Source organism: Meleagris gallopavo, chromosome 23 (assembly GCF_000146605.3).
Source record: "Meleagris gallopavo isolate NT-WF06-2002-E0010 breed Aviagen turkey brand Nicholas breeding stock chromosome 23, Turkey_5.1, whole genome shotgun sequence".
NCBI classification, from domain to species: domain Eukaryota; kingdom Metazoa; phylum Chordata; class Aves; order Galliformes; family Phasianidae; genus Meleagris; species Meleagris gallopavo.
In genome coordinates this window covers 1634546-1655325 of record NC_015033.2, presented here as the reverse complement: position 1 = coordinate 1655325, position 20780 = coordinate 1634546, and the positions used below count along the sequence as shown (strand labels likewise).

General features: G+C 42.1%; 1 protein-coding gene across 10 annotated transcripts in view; it reads right to left on the bottom strand.

The window, feature by feature from the left end:
• Positions 1 to 15042, bottom strand: part of KIF1B (kinesin family member 1B) — a 57015-nt gene extending 41973 nt beyond the window's left edge. For 5 of the 10 annotated variants that reach the window (XM_031556643.1, XM_031556635.1, XM_031556637.1 and 2 more), the window contains exons 1-3: positions 14835 to 15040; positions 2309 to 2385; positions 27 to 206 (exon numbers count right to left, since the gene is read on the bottom strand). In XM_031556643.1, coding sequence (XP_031412503.1) covers positions 27 to 206; positions 2309 to 2385; positions 14835 to 14940 — 363 coding nt within the window. In that variant the 5' untranslated portion in view covers positions 14941 to 15040. Of the gene's footprint in view, positions 1 to 26; positions 207 to 2308; positions 2386 to 14834 lie in introns of all 10 variants that reach the window. The other 5 variants (XM_031556638.1, XM_031556640.1, XM_031556639.1 and 2 more) reach the window with 2 other exon arrangements.
• Between the last annotated feature and the right edge of the window lie 5738 nt (positions 15043 to 20780).

The following is a 20780-nucleotide window of genomic DNA, read 5'->3' as shown; positions in this document are numbered from 1 at the left end:
TAAGTCCCTTCTGGGTTTTGTCGTACCTGGGGGATTATCCCTGCTTGGCTCTCCTCCTGTTTGCCCATCATTGTGTAGGATTTCCCAGCTCCAGTTTGTCCATAGGCAAAAATGCATACATTGTAACCCTCAAAGGCATGCAGCAACATCTCCTTCCCAATATCATTGTACACACGGCTCTGAGATGCAAAGCAGGGATCTTCGGGCTGAAAAGACACAAAAACAGGATCAGAACAGTCTTCTCCCTTTCACGTAACATTTCAAAAAGCAATTAATCTATCTTGTGGGTCAATTCTCTCGGGAAAAGGCAAAGAGAGCACATTTTTCCACAGATTTTTCCCAAAACAATACCAGCTGAAGCAGAATGACAGCCTTGGCAACTCCACTCCAGCACAGCTGAGGAAGCAACCTCCCTAAGAAAAGAAATCATTTTGGTTTGTGAACACTGCTGACACTACTGGGCATGTTTTGTACAAGATCACTGACAAACATGATTCAAGGTGCTTGGAATGGAGAGAGGAAAAACATCAAAAGTAGAGTTTGGAGAGAGGATACAAACAAACTAAGAAGGTCTGGAAGTCACAAAATCCTGGAGCAGCTGCTCCTGACTGTGGCTCAGGAGGGGGAAAAGAGAAGCCAAAGCTGTTGAGTTTTTTTAGACTACAAGAGTGTAGATGAATCGTTAGAAACAGACAGCATTTTCTGGCAGCTGTCCTATTCCACTGCATGCAACCAATCCAGGTTTCAATTTGCAAGCTCAGTAATTGCAATGATGACTCCAAAAATCCCTTAATACATATTTCAAACTATCAAGTAACTGAATCAGCCAAGGACAACATACCAAAACATTTTTCTATGGTTAGATTCAAGGCAGGGCTACTTTAAAGCAATTCATCCCAGTATCAAAGCAAAGCAAAACCAAACAAACAAAACCAAACAACATAAACTTGACCACAGATGCAGTGACAAAGTTGCAGAAGGACAAATTGAGGCATCATCTTCAAATACCTGACTGAAAAGTTTCTGCTGCACTTTGGATAAAGCACTACCACCACTACTGTCTGATTAAAATGAGCAGTGCTGCATATGCAATGAAAAAAAAAAAATCAAAACAATTACAGTGTAAAAAAATAAACTTGCCAGATCTCAGAGCAAACACAGAACCTGCTCAAAACAAAACTTCACAAACTAAAGGCATGAATCCTCTGGTTTTTATGCAGTACATGTCAAGCACTGAGGCACTGTACTGTCAGACTCCAACCAATATTGGAAAAAATTATCACTCTAGCAATGCAGATGTTTTAAGTTGCACAAACCAGAGCAGACTGCACAGCTAACATACATAACATAAATTGCTCTGCAATTTGATTTTGTAGGAGAATGTCACTGTGATATTATTAACCTAGTATTTTCTCTTCCTGAAATGTTGGACTTTAACATTAATTGCTCCTGAAACCAGGACAAAATCTAGCTGGGATAACATTCTAATGTTAGACTCAAGGCTCTCAGATCAGTTCTTTTCCTTGATGCAGCCCATCTGCTGATTTTTGGTACTTAATGTGCTCTTAACATTCCTTCAACTGATCCCATAATTCATTTGCACAGCTGCTTTGGAATCAGGATATTCAGTAGGAAGATTCACAAAAAGGGCTGCACAAATCCAAATTTTCCTTGGTTTTTGTCAAGAAAGTATCCTTGCTGGCCACAGATTTACTCCAATATTGTCACATTTGCACAATCCAAATAGCTAAAACTAAAAACGGAGAGAAAAGCATTACCCATTCTTTCTACATTTTTTGAGAAAAAAGGCAGGGGAGGGGTTGATGGCAGATCAACACAGTTCTGCTTTAGAACAATTACTGGAAGTCAGCAAGACCTTAGCACTAATTTGCAGGAGGGTGGGGCAGAGGAGCTCGATGGGAGAGTTTATTGCTTTTGCAGCTATCAGAAACACAGGTCACTACTCTGCCTTTTCCAGATGTGCCAAGGGAACACAGACCACATCTTTCTTTGAACTGCAGAACATGAGCAGCTTTCAGCCACATACAAATAGAACTGAAGTAACTCTGGTTCACGTGCACCCTTAAAACACTTAAAACTCTTGCTGAATATTTTAAATAATCTTTCAAATACCCACAACTTGCTATTAAACTCTAAGAGCTTAGATTTGCCCTCTCTCAAGCTTTCAGTCTTAATGAGGGTGAGAGACACAGTGCAGGAACACCTGACAGGGTTGGAGCAGTCAAAACAAGCAAGCAGTTAAATCAAGCCAGGTAAGGAAAACTGGTTTCCTTGTAAAAGAACTTACCGATGTGTGGGACCAATAAGAGTAGTCAAAGCTGAAGGACTTTGGCGCTTCCTTGGGATTCTTTGGGTTGATAATACCTATAGGAAATACAATTCAAACATTTAGCTAACTTGACATTTAGGAGCATACTTAATGAGTCTGCTGAGCCTCAATCTGTCCCTGAGTATCCCCACACCACTCAGGAGTAATAAGACTGAAGCACCAGACTCATATCTTCCAAGGAAATGCACTCCTAAAAGGAATGATGCTGCTAAACAAAATTCTTCTGTTCTATAGAAAGCCTGAAGTAGGTCATGCTGCTCCTTTGGCACGTAGAATGGGAAAGGCTTTTAGGAGTTGAGGGACATTAACAAGAAGGAGGAATGAAAATACAAAGACCTCTAGAATCCACAACACACAACAAAAACCCCACTTTTCTATCAGTACACCTGTAACTGTTACGCTCTTTTTATTTGCTCAGCTCCCGGAATTATTTTCAATATTTGATCCACATACATGCATCCCCTACAATTAATGAAATGCTCTTCAAGGTATATTTTAGGTGCTGTTCCCCCTAACCAAGTAACCTCTGCCAACAGATTCAGCTGCCATTTCAAAGACATACAGGACTCCTGCAGATTGGTATGCCACAGAGAGCAGTTTATAAGCACAGCTCTTGCTGCACAAGTAAATCTCTACTATTGCTTCTTCTTTTCAAGTCTGTATTGTAGGAAATACTTACAAGATCGTTTCCACCAGCTGTTTTCAAAATCATCTACATAAATAGGATTTTAAAAAGACATACTCCTGAGACTATCAAAATCAGACAAACCACATGTCCACCTGCACCCACAGCAGCCGTTTGCCTTTGGAGATATTATACTAATTAAGATATATGCAAACAAAAATCTACAAAGAAGAAAGAATACACACAGGTGGTGACAGTCTTGCTGGGGAAAACTTGCATTCCAATATCAGTCAGCCTTAGCAAAGGATGGCTGTTTCTCATGTATTCAGGCCAGCAAGGCTGTGCTTCTGGGAGATGGGGACTTCTCCTGCTTCATGGGAGAAATCAAATCAGAAACAAACTGCAACACCCACCACCCTTTCCATTTCAGGCATTATGATCTTAAGACGTTGCACTGAAGTCTCTGAAAATGTGGTTACAGAATTCCCTTCAAAATGTAATCACTCTGCCAGATGCTGACCCCCTGAGCAGCACCGCAGTCCAAAACTACATTATGGAGAAAGGCTCGCTGTGTGGATAGCAAATAGCAACAGTTGCTACTCTTTCCCGTGGTCAACTTCATTTTCACTTGGATGCACCTTGTGCTGACATTCTTGCTGTGTAAGAGCTGACAGACGTGCAAAGCCAACAAATAACATTGCTTCACACCCGTACAGCATCACATGGCAAAAACACGTGCAGCTTTGGATAGCAACACGGGCATCAACGCATACCAAACCAATAACCTAAGCATTCATGTATGGCTCCCATTTCCCTTGCTCCCCTTGACCAAGCAGCAGTAATGCTGCATCTACAACACAGTAGTAAATCAATTCTGAAGTGAATAAATCCACAAGACAATCTCTCTGCACAAATCTCAAGCAGCTCTCTTTCAGTGCAACTTCTAGCAGCCTGGAACATAACTTCTCCTGCTCCTCATTCAATTACTGAACCATCAAAGCTCCAGAAGGCAAGAATGAAATCATGTCCTTCACCATGTGCACAAAAACAGTACCAGAACCAGTCCACAAACCATTTCAGTGTGTCCTTCAGGAATGAGCACCATTCAATCATGGTGGGTTGAGGGCTCCAGGGAAAGTAATTTAACTATTAAAAGCAGAAAGCAAGCAGCAATAAATAGAACCCATCCCTATGTATTGCATAACAATTCAAAGCAGATACAGGAACACATACAAATATTGCTGGCAACTCCCGTGACAATTAATTTGCAACCACAAAGCTTTGATCTCAATCTCCATGGCATGGCTGATGTGTCTCTTTTTAGAGCCTACACTGAAATAACAATTATTCGTAAGTCTTTTTAATTCTTATTTTGTCATCTACAAATATAAAAGTCACTTCTCTTGGCCAAAGCATTTGTTCTCTCCAAGGAAGAAAGTTAAATTAAGATTCTACTGTGTCAGAAACAGGAAACAGAACAAGCAGCAGCAGCATAAATGTTAGCATTATTCAAAAAGGAGTTTGACGTGAAAACACACATTACACACTAATAGCTTAAAAAATGCAAGTATCACAACATTTAGTCACAAAAATACCTAATTTTTCACTCAACTTGCTGTTCATGAAAGCATGCTGACCACCTATGAAAGGTCTCCAGCAGTGCAGCACGCTCAGTGTCAGGCAGAGCACTATCCACCTGCCCTTACAACTCAAATCTGATCCATCACGTTCACAGAGTGATGCTCAGACTCCAGGATTTAGGCTAGTGGTGCTTCACCTTTTTATTTTATTTTTTTTTTTAGGCTTCTCTGAACTCTTTCAAATTAAGTTCCACGTCTTGAAAACTACTTTCTAGGATGCGCATTTCTGCAAAGTATATCATCAGAAGCATATTAGGAAAGGGAGAATAACGTGAAAGAAAGCAGCTCTGTCAGAGGCTGGGAATGCAGCTGCCTGGCCAAAACCTTCCACAGAACAGGAACAGGGCAGAGGAAACCTCCTGGCTGCCAGCAGCTCTGCATGCTGTCCCTCACGACTGATCCAAACGCAGCCTTTTCACTCAGTTTCAGGTTCAAGCTTGAATTCTTTTTATCCTTATTTTGATTCCTTACATACAGTCGACACTGTCTTCAGTACCACTGGTTTAATGGAATCCTGTCTGTCTGCAAAGAAATCCAGAAGGGCAGAACAACTGAGAAAACAAGATTACAACTTCAACTGATTTCATGCAGACTGAAACCCTCTTTTCGCACACGAAGCATGAAGCTGCTAGCATCTGTCATGGTCAACGCAGTCTGAATTTGGATTGAGTGATAAGATGCGTCATAAGGCAAGCTGTGAAACCTGAAAGAAGATGGTGAGGCATCAAGAAAAAACCAGGAAATGAAATTAAAGCAACTGACCTAACTGGAAGGTGTCTATTGTGCCAAGGGCCAACTCTGGGAGGACCACTAGATGAAGCTCACAGATATTTCTGAAGTCAGATAGAAGACTTGTTATACCACAGGTAAGCTTTATCCTCAAGTTTCATACACCAGATTGGAGGGGAAAAAAAGCCAAGCATGATCAAATTAGACTGAGCAGACAACGCTGATTTCATGCAGCAAGCTGGTTTTTTTCAACTAACAAGGAAACAAATAGAATTAAGAAGTAAAAGCATCGCTTCCAGCATCCCCAACACCCACAAGAACAGTAAAAGCTTCTCAGTTATTTTGTTTGGTTTTTAAACTGTGCAAGGCCAAGACGTGCCATATTAGTAAATCACGAAATAGGTCATCATCTATCCCCTCTCACCACAGCAGACTCTCGGCATGGTACACAAGCTAATGGTTTAATTACAGAGCCTCAGGAAATAAGAAAGGCAATAAGGCAGACGATCACAGCAGGAACACATTAATGGCCTTTTTATCTTACAGAATAAAATTGTTTATTTGATATTTCAAAGGTCCAACGTGGCAATTAACTTTTCTGTCTGCAGCCTGACACTAACGCTTTGTGCTGCAGCTATAATTAGTTACCATCAGTGTAGCAGCTCTGCATGTTGGAGTCGGCCTCAGCAGCCAATGCCTGTGAAACTCAATCCCTTTTTCAGGCCCCCTGCTTTACCAAGAGCCAATTTCTTCGCTCATTTGGAATCCTACAGCTTTCCACAAGTTAAGGTTTCTACATTGAACAGAAATTGGCAGGGGATGCTCTACAAAATCACTATCTCCTACACCACTGCTACTGAAACAAGTTACATGCAACTAATTCAGAACTCTGCCATCCCAACACAGAGAGGCAAATTCTGCAGGAATTTTTACATAGCACTGATAAAAAGGTAAGGAAATCAACAGCTTTGCACTAAGCTTCCTCACACCAAATAACCTCAAGTTGTGTATCATTACATAAGCAATTGCATTATTCTGATCTCTTTTGCAAATGTGATTTTCTGAAGTGTACTATGAAATGATAACACACAAATCAGCAGTTGTCATCTCAGTTTATACTCCATACTCTGTACATACAGCTTGCCAGAAAACGTGCCTGAGAAGCACACAAAGCACACACAACTGAGTAACTCTGCAAACAGATCAGAATAAGCAATCACAGTCACCTCTGAGGAAAGAGAACAGGAGATTCCCACAGAGCAATTCAGAACTCAAACACAGCTCACGGGTGCTGCTCCCATAACAGTGCAACTGCCAAAACCAGAAGTGGGCTCCAAAGCTTTAGAAAGGTTGCCATGACTTTCTTGGAGTCTTCTTATCCAAAGAGATCCTGTGCCATTAACACAATTGGAAGACTACAGGGGCAAGAATGGATAAAGAGTGACCTATGGCCCAATACCCAGCAACACTACAGATTCTCATATCACCTTCTGTTCCCACACTCCCCCAAACACAGAGAACAATGCCAGTTCTGCTCCTGCACTTAATCAACTAATACAATAGAAATGACAGACTTGTTTTCCCCCTCTCCCAGCTACTTCTTCATTTTCAGATGCAGTTCATATGTGTGGATAGCTACAAAAAAAGGATTTTTTCAAAACACAACAGATGGCTCACAGTGCAGATTTAGATTACAAGACACAACCCACATATTTTAACCAATTAGTCTTTGTAAAGGAAAAGTTTATAGTAGGAACAGCATTGTCTAACAAAAGATAAGCAGAAAGTTGGAACACAATCAACGAAGGAATTATAATTTTGGATGTGTGGTATTAACAACAACAAACCCATCCTCACAAAGCTTTTGATCTCATATGCCTTTACTTAACAGAAAACTTCATTGCTTGGCATGATGTTCTTCCACACTCCAACCTCTAAATCTCTGTTCCTTAACCAACACTCCCATACCACCCACCACCTGCTCCATCAGCTAGCACAAAAATAACTCATGCTTTCAGTCTTTCAGGTTGATAGGATCAAATTCACTTCTAGTTTCGCATTTCAGCAAAAATTGTTTGCAAACTTTGACAGAGAGCTTCAGTATAGAGACAGTTTGCTGTTCCAATGGTCATTTTAAATTTTTGTGCCTTACAATGCAGCTCTGATTTGTTCAAGTTTATATCCAAAAAACACACAAATATGCACTTCATTTTACATTTATAACAAGAAATACACTCATGGAATGGGGAAAGGGTGCAAAGCATACAAGAGTTGAGAAATGCAGGTCTTCTTATTCCTCACTGCCTTTAAGTCAAGTCACCAGATTGAGCAGCTCCACCTCCACGAGCACTGAGACTCTCCCTGCAGGGCACACTGACATCAGACATGCCACATATTAGTCACTCTGTAGGGCACTCCAGCACAGAACTGGATAACTGCAGTTTGCCCTTCAGATATACACTAGCAGACAGAATTAACTTGGGCTAAATCCTGGGATTAGCTGACATACAGTCTGTGCTGGGGAGGAGAGGAAAGCAGACCGATAGATTCAATAAGAAAAATAAAAAAAATAAAAAACCACCCTCCTATCAATTGCAATTAAAAAGTAAAACCCAGTAATGGTGGACGTCACCCCAGAACTCCACTGCCATTCAATAACCTGACACTGGCCTGCTGCAGAAGCTGTGGTTCAACATCAATGGTATGGAATTGCAGAAACCAAACTCCCATCATTTGTGCAATGCATTCTCTGTCCTGTCATTCACATTGTCCATTCCTGTATTCCTACCCATCCATCAAGACAGAAGGCACAAAGACTCCTTTATTCCCACATAGGAAATAGAACCAGTTAAAATGAATTGTCATCTGACAGAACAGCATTCACACCAGCCTCAGTAATTCTCCTAATGGCAGCAGTAACCTACCCAGAGCACATTCCTACCAAATACCAACACGTATGAAGAGATAACAGCAAGCAGAAAAGGCACTGTCCTGTCCTCACTTAAGTTCTCACTCATCATTGGTGAAGGAGCAGCTAGGAGTTCAGGAGTTGAGCTAGGCAGAACTTTGGCACGGCTATGTTTTCTTCAGCAAAATTTGGGGAAACAAGTACCAACTAATTCTGTGCCTTCTTGAAATTCTATTTAAATATAAGCAGCAGTTTTACGTCTGAATAATCAATTTAAACGAGGTCAATGATCTTAAAGACTTTTAGAATCAAACCCACAAGACCAAATTAATAATAAAAGTATCCCAAAATGTGCGTGTCTGGAAAGTATATCTGCGCCATCTGTAGCCTGGAATGCCAACAATGGGAACACGGTGCTTGCTGAGAGCAGGGTGGAGCAGGCATTCTTATGTGCTGGGATGTGAATAATACCCCACAAAACCACGTTTAATACAGGCTTCTTTCCTAGGCATACGTTGCAATCAGATATATGGCCATACTGCTTTATAAAGAGACTTTCAAGGTTGTTATTACAAGAGATAAATGAAGGGAAATGGACACTTCCAGCTTGTAAAACAGTGCCTCCTTTTCAAAGCATTGTTTGCATTTTTCAAATCATTAAAAGGAAAGGAAACCAAATAGAAGCTAAGAACAGCTCATTTGGAATTCAACCGGATTCTCTCCCTGCTGTGGAATTTCAGCCTTGTACTGGAAGAAAGGTTGGATGGGGGAGGGCATTGTGCTCAGCAGCACCAGAGCGAGGCAAAGGCTGGCTCACAGAAGCTGCTGGAAAGCTGCTCTCATCCTCAGCTGCTCCTGCAGATCCCACTGCTATAAATACCAGCACTGCAGCTGGCATCCTGGGAGAGCAGCATGCCGGCAGGCTGTGCATCAAGTGGGAGCAAGCCGAACCACACAGCTCCAGCCACCCACAAAGCTGAACCAAAACACCCCAGGACTCCACTGCCATTCAATAACCTGACACTGGCCTGCTGCAGAAGCTGGGGGTCAACGCTTGGAGTCGTGCTCAATTCTTCTCTCCTGTGTTTTTTGCTGCAGAATAACACAAACTCATCCCTCGCTTTCTACTTTCACTTGATGGCACCTCCAAAAGCTGCTGGCCTTCTGCAAAGGTTGTTTTGACCTTCAGTCACATTGCCAGCACTGCATTAAAAGAAACCTGGGGAGGCTGTTCCACCAGTCTTAGTAGTTTAAAAGATTCGTGTAGTGAAAATGTTGGATTATTAAAAGCAGTTCTCACTGCAAACAGAAATAACAGAAATGCAAAGAAAATTGCCTCCATCTTCTCCTTGAGCCAAGCCTGCATTCAGGCCTTCCCTTGCCTCCTGTGGGACTTGGAACAAACGGAGTAACTGACATCAGAGGAGATCTTCAAAGAACTTCAGTAAACTCCACTTCTTTCACTTGTCTTTCCAATCACTTCCCAACACAACCTCTCCTGCAAGGCATCTTCCCCAGGACCCACAGAACTGCCTGTGTTGACAGTGTCTGTGTTTGCGTGGTAGCATTAACACACTGAACAAGCACTCATTCACGGACAATTCACTGTAACCACAGTTATGAGCATTTACAGACCAGGAAAACCTGGGCGAGGCTTAAGTGACTTTACTCCACGAGTTTATCTTCCCAACACAACCTCAAGAGGCAAACATACAGGAACAGAAGCAAGCTGTATGCAGAAAACAAACTAAACAAGATGAGCTGTAAGAACTCATGCCTGCTCCTTGGCAGGCACAAAGCATATCAGAAATGGGCTCATTTTTGCTGATACCTACAATCAGTCACTTGAAGAAAATAGATTGAGAATCAAAACTGAACTCTCCCACCTACACTGTCTCATTTGCGGATTTTAAGTGGAGGAAAAACGTATTTAGGTAAGACAACTCCCACAAAGTCCCTCACTTGCCTTTCCTACCTGTGTAGCAGTCACTACACAAATTCCCACACTACTTTGCTACCCTCAGTGCCAGCCTAAATAACAGCCAGTTTCTCATTAAGGACTTCTCCCATCAGGGATTTAAACCAAAGGTTATTTCCATGATACAAACTCTTTAATGAAACTATCCAAACCACAGTAATGGAAGGCTACTTCAAAAGAAAACCAACTTGCTGTTATTACACAATAGCATTTCTTTTCCATTCAGTGTGCCTTTTCATTCAGAAAAGACTCAAAAGTTAAATGAGAAAGCAAAAGATCAGCAAATTCTAGTTGGTTTTGTTTTTCACCTTTTGGAGTAGGCTTCTTTGCATGTGGTTAATAGATTTTAGAGACACATAATGAAAACAAATCATTAGAAATAATAAAAAAAAAGTTGTATTTTGTCCCTCAAGCTCTATAAATTAAACTCAGAATGCCTTACAAAGCTTTTCTGCCACCAAGGACGCCTGCTTGAGAACCCAAGTTGCCATCTGCCTACAGCAGCAGCTGTGACTATTGTTCCTGGCAGACGGGGCTGCTCCACTGTCCCTACTTTCATTAAGTACAAAATACCTTAAGCAGTCCACAAAAAAAACTTTTGAACATCACACAGCTACAGAGAGCAACGCCGAGTTAAAAGCCCCAAACAGGCCATCATCAGAGCTGGCCTGAAGGGCTGGCTGCACTCCCACCTTCAGATACACCTCGGCTGTGCAGGTGCACTTGGCACACACTGCTTTCACTGGCACCCACAGGTTGCAGTGCACTCAGGACACCAAAACCTGTTTTAATTCATCACGACCAGTTACAGAGAACATCCAAGTAAAATAATTCCTCATTTCCTTCCTTCACCATGCTTTCCTATATGCTTGTTCAGCTTTTTAAAAGACCAGGCCATTAAGACACAGCTACCCAAGGCTACCTGAGCAGTCCTGCACTTGCTAACTTGAACCTCTGCTTCACTTTAACTTTTATTGACGTGTTGTTCTTTTTAATGGACAGCAGGCTTATCAAAAACAAAACCAAAGCACCACAAGACCACCACAGCACTGGGATGCTCTCTGAACACACAACAGTTCATCCTGACTCTATGATTCAATCACCATGGGAGCAGCTGCCCATGTTGTTCACATTTTATCTATTCGTTTTTGAAATCTAAGAACTGCTGATAGAAAATACTTTCAGATCTACAGCTCTCCTCTTACCCCATCTATTATGCAGCAGGATGGTTTTCCACTCATAAAAACAATAATTTAGGAAAAGGACTGACTGCTGAGCACACTGCAGGTAAGATGCATCGATGTACACCATTCTGAAGGCAAAATTAAAAAAGCAAGAGATAAAGATAAAACATATCCAAACAAGATACGCTGACATCCAGAGGTTCAAGATCTGCCATTGAAATCTTATTTCCAAAAGCCACTGGTGAGTTTAACCTCAAGCACGTTAAGCCATCTATCCAGTAAACTAAAGAAATACAAAAGCAGATAATCTTCCAAATTTAGAGACTGCCAAAACGAAAAGGAACTGTCTCAAAGATAAACTGCAGAAGCTCCAGTCTGCTTCAGTACTGTGTGGGATTTTAATCAACAAAACACCATCACAAAAGCAACTTGAAAGTCCGATATTAAGTTTCATATGAAAATTTTCTATCTGCAATAGCAGCAGAAGGAAGGAACAATGTATTACACAGTGTAAGGACTGCCAGCAGAGAGATCACCCCAGGGAGTTAATTATCAATATAAGAAGTCTTCAGAGCCCATTAACTTTTCCCTCCAGGCACTCGTATCCCTCACCAGGAAGCCCAGCACTGCTGACTGACCCAAGGGCAGTGCTCCAAACAGCTACGCTGTGCCCTGACCCAGAGGGTCTGTGTGCATGGGTTTCTGGGCACAGGTTTGTACTGCTGGCTGCCTCTGTACAAGGGGCAATAGATGTGCCCTTCAGAACTGAAATCCAAAGGAAAACAAAGCATTTAGGTCACCTGAATCTGTGTGCATAGCAAATGCTTTTAAAAAGTCTTGATTTTTTCCTAAGGTTCCAGAAGTTACAACAAAAAACAAGGATGCTCTTTCTTAAAAGAAGTTCCTCTCAGGAAATGTTTCATCTTTCGTTTGCTTTGGTTTTTATCTAATAATTTGATGGTAACACTATGTTGTCTTTGGAAATCATTTCACATTCACTGATTAAGTCCTTCAGTAGTAGGATTTTGCTGTTCCTAAACTCCCATGTTTAGGAATCCCACTATTGTCTTCCATTCTACCCTCAGTTCTCCCATTTCCACTGCAGAACTTCTGACAGCATGATTCAAACGGATACCATCTGCAATCAGATATGATCTGAGCAGCACAGGCTTTCTGCCAAAATACCAGCCCCTTAATGCAGTCAGCACATGTGACTTCAGCTGGACTGCAGAATTTCATTCCTGCAACGTATATTTCAAAAACAGAAAGACACAGTGATGCACTCTGACAATTCTTTAAGTGCAAGATGCTGCAGATCGCCGCCTTCTGCAACTATAAAGAACAACAAAGAAGTCAGAAAAATCAGTAGAACAAACAAGCAGGGTGTGCCAAGTACTGGTTTCAAAGTTTCCATACACTGCCTTCTTCAGAGGGAAAAGCAGAAGCCCTGATCACTCAGGGCAAAAGCACTTCTTGCAGGAGCACGACTGCATTCATTACATTCAGCTTTAGATACTTCTGCATATTTCATTAGTTCAGTTATTGAGCCACAGCCCACACATTCCTGTACGTTTCTACCAGTGCACAAAGCTACTTAATTAAAGTTTAAACTACGGATAAGTTGAAACAGAAATGCTTAGTTATTAAGAGTATATAATAGCATCTAATGAAGAAAACTACTGTCTACAGCTGCGTGCTGTATTTCTCCTCAAAGAGGGCAATGTGGGGAAGAACAGCAGACTGACAGACTGCTGAAACTGATGGTTCCTTTCCCACAGCCTGTAATAGCCCTGATGACTTCAACCTGACCATCTGTCCTACCACCCATCTTGTATCACAGCCATAGGACTCGAATAAAAGGCCACTGATCAAACATTTCCAGAACACAAAATATAGCAAAAGCCATACATAAGTTTCCAACTACATAAATCCTGAAGTGTTTTCCTCCTTTTGAAAGCTGATGCAGTTTCTTGGGCATTCAAGAGCCTCTGCAGTGCAATTCCAGCACTGAGAAACAGAACTGGTGTTTTTGCCCTATCAGTTGACAGATGGACAGAGATTCAGTGATCACCCCTGTCATTGTACCACAAATAGTTTCCACAGGCTCCTGGAGTTCAACAATCCTGAGCTTGTAAAATGATTGCTGTCACATCATGACAGCAATACGAAAGCCTACTGCAGAGGCACCCAGCAGTGCTGCTGTATTTCAGAGCTTGGTGGCATTTCCATAATGAATGCCATCTCATGGTATCCACAGTTCTTCCCCTCTGCACTGTTTTGGCCTAAAAGTTGGCGGGCAATGTCTGGATGCAAGGATCTGTTTCTACAACAGATCACTGCTAAACGTTTCTTTTTTCCGCTCATTTTTAATGGAAACTTGAAAATCCAATAAAAATTGTTTTGCCAGCAACATTCTACATGGGGCCTAAAGATAAGAGTTTATTGCACTGAAAAGCAAGGAGTCTTTTCTGCATGACGCCTCACTTTCAATGAAAATAAAACACACCATACATGATTTAACGACGCCACAATCAGATGTCATTGCAGAAGCAGGCCAAAGTACAACCTTAGATAAGAAAAAAGAAGTGAGGAAGCCTGAATGCAGCCTCCTTTTTATTAAAAGGCATGAGTAAATACTCAAGTAATCAAACAGTGGAGTAACTCAGTACTCTTGGAATGCTAATTCCTTAGGTTATGGACAAGAAGATATTACTTGATTACTTGACAGTAAAAAATACAGTAAGAAGAGTATGTGACACTGCAGAAAATGGTATCTGAACTGCCTTGACCTTCTGAAGCATAAAAAAAAAAAATCAATCAATGGTGTGTCCATGTTCAGTTACTCCAAGATGAGTCTTACCCTCCAAATTTGACCCAGAATAACAATTTAATAGTCTTAATTTCTAACAAATTAAAAGTGTTAAGTCTTTTATTTTGCCATCTAGACTGGAAAGCTTAAAACTTAAAGGGAATTTCTCCTCTGTTTTCTCACTCATACTATGCTCCATGATACAAGCACTGATTGCCAAATATGCACACCAGGAAGGAAAGCAGCAGACTCAGGCAGGAACCACACCACAAGAATTATGATAGAGTGGCCTGTAACATACTTCTACATCTGTCATTCCAATATAGACAAAACAAAGAGGTTTTCACTTGGGTATCCTAATCTTTCTGCAGAATTCACAACTGCTCACAAGCAAACACCATGAACAACAACATCAAACTTGTGATTTATGCTTTCTAGTTAGATTTTGAGATAGTTTCATTTGCAACAGTCTCAGAAGACATGAAGGTCCACTAAAACAGTAATTCTAGATGCTGTAAAGTACACACTAAGGAGTTTAGACTGATAAAAAGAAGAGGATTAATCAGGGAGAGAGAATAGGGAGAGGCCTTTCTGTGCTTAAATCAACTTACTGGTAGAATTGCCTTGCATCTGGATGATACATTTGGATTCTTTGCTGGTTTCTCGAGAGTTGAAGGGCCGGACCCGAACAGCCACCTTCACAGAAGCCCCCGACATTCTGGCTGCTTGTTGTACAGCCAAGATATTACGTGGAAGAGGTCACAATCCTTCAAGTTTACCTTCTTGCTGGCGTTTTCTAAAAAGAAAAAAAGTAATTTGGTTATTTACAACTCCTGCATTCACTGTGCTGATAAAAAAAAAAAAGGGTTGTACAAAATAGCTTGACTTTAAATCCTCCCTGCAAACACCCTTCCCATGCAACAAGCTGCTACTTCAAAGCCATAACTGGAAATACACTTAACAGCACCTGCATGCTGTCTCCCTATTCAAAAGTTTCTGTCATCCAAGGCAGCTCTTTTGAAGCATATAAGCAGATTTGTTTTCATTGCTTGGTTTTCTTCCCAGAAAGAAAGGGGCGCTAATACCAAATGGAAGATCTGGTTGCAACATGTGTTAGGCTTAACCTAACAAAGATAATTTTAGCAGTAAAGATACAGCTGCTTAGATTTCAGAATGAGCTAGCTGCCATCTACCACATAGCTATGTTCCCTAGCTGTCAACTCTTGCTGCCACAAAGCATTAGCAATATGAGTAAAACCAACACAAGTGTGATGAGACGTCCCACGCTGACTCTTCATACACCCCAATCCAGACAAAAGGGTGCAGCAATCAACCTTAAAGAACCCTCTGCACTCCTGGGAATCTTTTTCCCAAAGGAAAAAAAAAAAAGGAACTCATTAACTACTTGTGTATCTAGTGATTAGAGGGCTATTCCATAGGGATGAAGAGGAATCAAAAATTATTGCCTTCAGGTAAATATTACTATCTCTGTCTCCCACAAATGTTCATCATTGAGTTCATCTTCATTTACTATCAAAGCACTTGTCCAAATGCTACCTGCCACATCTCATGATGATGCACTTCAGTAGGGAGCAAACTATTCATCACATCCACAACCCCAACCTCAAGGCACATCCACCTGATACAGTTCTGCAATGTACAAATAATAATGCTTGGTTCAATTGCACTGCACCCAAACAACCCCTCCCATTAGAAGAAGAAAGTTTTGCATCTAGTTTACCATTAAGAAGTCTGACATAATGCCACATGATACTGTAAGTATTGAAGTTTAGGGCTCAAGAACCAATAAGACAGATTTCAAAAAGAAGGCATCAAGGTCTACTAAAAAACAAAGCCACCACTGTGGCTAGGAAAGTATCCATGCCATAGCCTGGAACCTGGAAGGCTACATTGAGAAGGCATGATGATACAATGGGTTTACCCATATATACAAAGATCTGCCACGGCCATTGCTGAAGAAAGGATTGAGGGATCAGGTGAATCTGGTTGTACTCACAGAGCCATCCCTACCTCGAACCCCAGTGAACACAGACACAACTCTACTCTGCACTAGTCAGCATCCAAGACCTGAAAGCTTGCTCCATGGCTTGCTGTACTCCGCACAAAGAAACACCCACGTCATGTAGTCATAATGCTACAAGATCACAAAGCATACTAGCAGATCAAAAGCAGTTCAGCTCTGCTGTTCTCCAGCTGGTAGGTAAATGCTCAATTCAAGCGATGACATCTTCACACAGGACAAGATCTTGATAAAACCGCATTACTTCATTAATGCCATCACATGGTGGAGATGGAAATTAAATTACTCCACCAAGCAGAAGCAGCAGAAGAAAACATTTCTTATTCCAGCAGGTACCAGAGGTCTCTCAGCAGACTACAAGGTTTGGAAAACCCACAGGAACAAACCAACAGAATTTCAGTGATATTGCAGTGACACAGCAAAGTGGTATAACGAGTAGTTCCAAGGCAGTCAGTTATTACAGCTCTGCATCTCATCATTTAGTAAGAGATGAAGAAGTTGCATTACAAACTTAAATAGACTACAGCAAAGAGGTAATGGGAATGAATTGCATGATTTGCAAAGTTTAAAGGAGATTCTGTGGGCGTTTCACAGAGGTTAAGTATTACTAAGTGTGTGTGTGTGCCAAGTTTACACCTTCATTATCACCTTCTGATTATCTCCCAAGTGGAAATGATGCTCTCCCTTCCTAATTCCATCCCATGTAAGTACCTGTGCCCTCGGGAGAGCTAAGGGACAGACTAATCTGGGTACAGCCTGGTGGCATTACTCAGCTGACCCTGAGAATTGCTGCTAGAGCACAGGAGCATTGCCACACACGGCCAACTCAATGCTCTGCATCCAAAACACAACTCAAGAATCCTATCAAATTCAGTCTCTGTTAACGCCAAGTTCACAGCACTGTGACCAACTCCAAGCTCAGGAGTTTTCTTCACCAGGCTACAGAAATAAAAGGGGCTGCAGAGTGTCCATAGGGTGTGCTACAGCACGGGACAACAGAAAACTGGTGGCTGATTTCTAAGGGCTTGGATTATGGAAAGGCCACCCAACATGGGCTGGGTGGGTGATTCTCATCTTCCTTTCCCCCAACTACCAATATTAACATGAAACCCATGACAAGGACCAATAAGTGGAGGTAAGGGCAATAATGAAGAGATGTGGAAACAACACAATGTGCTCTTATAACAGCAGTTATGAAATTTAAGGATTTTCCCTTCATACTGAAAAGTCCCACATCCGAAGTTGTTTACGTTACCCTTCCACAAAACACCTCTTAAGGTACTGCTTCTATCTCTGCAGGTAACCAACACACACAGGAAGCTGGAAAACACGATGGAGTGGAAGAATCATCTGCTTTTCAAGAAGTTGTGTGCACCTCAGAACCACAGCTCAGATCTGCTGGACTAATTGCTGCAAGCAGCTGCTTTTTCAAGAGAAATTTACAACCAAACACAACAGAAAGTGCTCCTGATAAATGCCTGGTCTATGAGATACATTTGGCTAAAGCAGAAATGGGAAGTGGGGATTCAGAGGAGCCATCAGAGACAACTTGGAGGCATCACTGATTTAACAGCTCAGCAAAAGGAAGAACTAAGGCTGTAAATAAGATAGCCTATAAAAATATCTTAGTGGAAGGCATAACTGTATCTGCTACTTAATTCTATCCTATAACCATCCTGCAGGGCAGCATCCAGCTCTCACAACCGGCCAAGGGAGTTGTGAGAGCAACACGGTGCCATGGGGAGGCCCTGCAAAGAGAGAAGGAGCGAGCAGAGCTCTCACCTCACACAAACTGCTATTGGCAAATAGCAATCAAGGGACGAGTAAAAAAATTATCATCTACTGTTGGAGTAAGCAAAATTAAATAGATGCAGTCGGGCACTTTATTCTTACACACAGCAGAACACATTATGGAAAACAAAGCTCCTGGCTCCTGGTAATACAAGGCCATGTAATGCTAGTTACCTCCAACAGCAGTAACTGCCAGAACTGCTTTCCAAAGTGCCTGGCAGCAGAGGGAAACTGCAGCTCCAGGAACGCATCCTGCTGCATGATAAGCAGCTGACTGACCTGGAGGTTTGCTGTGCAAATCCTTTGTCTTGCACAATAGCCATCTTGGATCTCTCCTCTTCTACCATATCTTCAAAAATACCCAACAAACAACAGAAAAGGAGCTTAAAACATACATACATTAGGCTAGATCTGTACAATACTGAATCAAAAGCTTCTCCCTTCTACTGTTTTTTAACCCTTCAGACTACCAGAAGCAGTCACAGGACAGTCAGGGATGGCATCAGAACAGGATTCTTCAGCACGGCAATGCAGTGCCAAAGCAGCACAGGTCACCAGCAGGTACAGCCTCACCACCAGCAGCGCTTTCCCCAAGTGCTATCATCCCCACTCCTGTCAAACAGCAGCTGGAGAACAACACGCTGACTGCGGAAGCAAAACATCCTCTCAGAGCGCCTTAAGCAACCTGACTGTGCTGTCACTTCAACCCACAAAAATCAGCGCTCTCAACAAACCGCACACCGAAAATATGGGGAACCAATTCCATGAGTAAACACCACATTCACAACCAGAGAACACGAGAAGGACATCACCAGCGGCTGCACACGCACCGGCTAAACGACAGCCTTGTTCTAAGAGCTGTAAAGAAGCGCAGAGCACAAAACCAATGGCACTAAAACACCAAAACCAATAATACACTTCCGAAGGTACCAACCCTCTTTGGTATGCTCCTCTAAAATGGCACACACTCACTTTTGTTTCACTCACAGTTCTGCCCCTTCTCACAGCTGGACAAAATCCCAACTTGCAGATGCCCATGGATTTCTGATGCTCACAAGAACACCTCGCTACACAAGGTTTAGTTTCAATTACAAGACAACTAGCCCCAGGACCACGTATTTTTCCAGGCTTCCCATAAACCTTTTTTTTCTTTTAAAGTTCATAAACCTTTTTTTTCTTTTAAAGTTTACTGACTCGTCATAACGTTTTATAAAGGCCTTCACCACACGGAATTACACAACAAGGCAAAACAAGTCCACGTTGTACAGCTAGAAATAAACTACAACTGGTTTTTCAAGGTTCGTGTTTCCCAGAAGTACCATGGAGTACTACAGAACACTGCCTAGGAGCAGTAAGAAGAGACACAACTTCAGCAGTAAGTGAAGATGTGTAACACAGCCCGTGGGACAGATTTAGAAGAACAACCTTAAGAAAATGAAGCTGTCTTGCATATGTTCCTTCTAGGCTTCTAAGGCTGCTGTTCGGGGTGGAATGAATCATTCTGCATCTTGAAAAGGATCTACCAGTTGTGTAGCTTTCAGTGTTTGCTCTGTATGAATCCAACAGAGGATCGAGAAAGGAACTGTATGAGTGCTTGATGCAATACCCCACTGGCAGTACCCACGCATCTGGTGAGCTCTGTCAGCACAAAAGCAAAGCCTTCATATTAATTTTACACTAGACTATTACAAAATGATATCCACCACCCACCAAGTCCTACAAGTCGCACACCAAGGTTTCATTGTTATAACGTATCATTAAACAAATCACCTGGATCCCTTGTCTGTTTTCTGCTATTCACTCCGCCAAACACAACCACATTGGTCAATCACCACTTATGATCTCAAAGCACCTGCAACTACACTTGGGCCTCCACCCAAATGCATAAATAAACATTGGAACCTCATTGGAACCTGGAACCTTGGATGCATTCTGAAGTTCTGAATCAATTCAGAATGTATTGTTTTTTTTCTGAGATTGTTACAAGCAAAACAGGGGTTTAAAGGGTCAAAATTTTATTTACATCATCAAGTGTTTGTAACCAATCCAAAGCTGTTACAAAAACAAGGTTCACACACACAAGTATTGCTTTTATTCAACAGTCAACCACCAAGTCCTATCTGGGCAAGAAACAATATGAGATGCCTACCAGCCTACCAGAAAACGTGCCAACTTTTAAACAGAAAAATTGCTTCCTACATGTGTAACTTAACCACACAGCAGCTCTAAAGAAAGGCAAGGAACGGGCCCAGAGATTAGTGTGTGGAAAGTGAGCAAAACAGCTGTTCAGAGCAGCAGGGGTTGCCAACAGGGGGGCGGCGGGGGATCCAAATTTAGGTCCCCCTCTGAGGATCGGGTAGTGCTGATGGTCTGACATATCAGCTGAACTCACACACCGCAAATCGCTGCCCTGGGACTTTGCTACAGAGCGGTAACGCTGGACAGAAGAGGTGCAGAGTCAGATGGTATAAACATGTGGGGAGGAGATGGAAATGAAGAGAATGCTCTTTGAAAACAAACAAATAAATAAATAAACGGCACAAATGTCTTTCAGGGCTTGATTCCGCGATTCAGAGAGCAGACAGAAAGCAGCCGTCAGCACGCACTGAACGTCCATCAGCACGCACTGAACGCCGCTCTCCGTTTCACCCCCCCGTTCTGCCCACGATGCCAGTCCCGGCCCCCCGCCTGGGCTCTGAGCGCCGGCAGCTCCCCAGCCCAACAT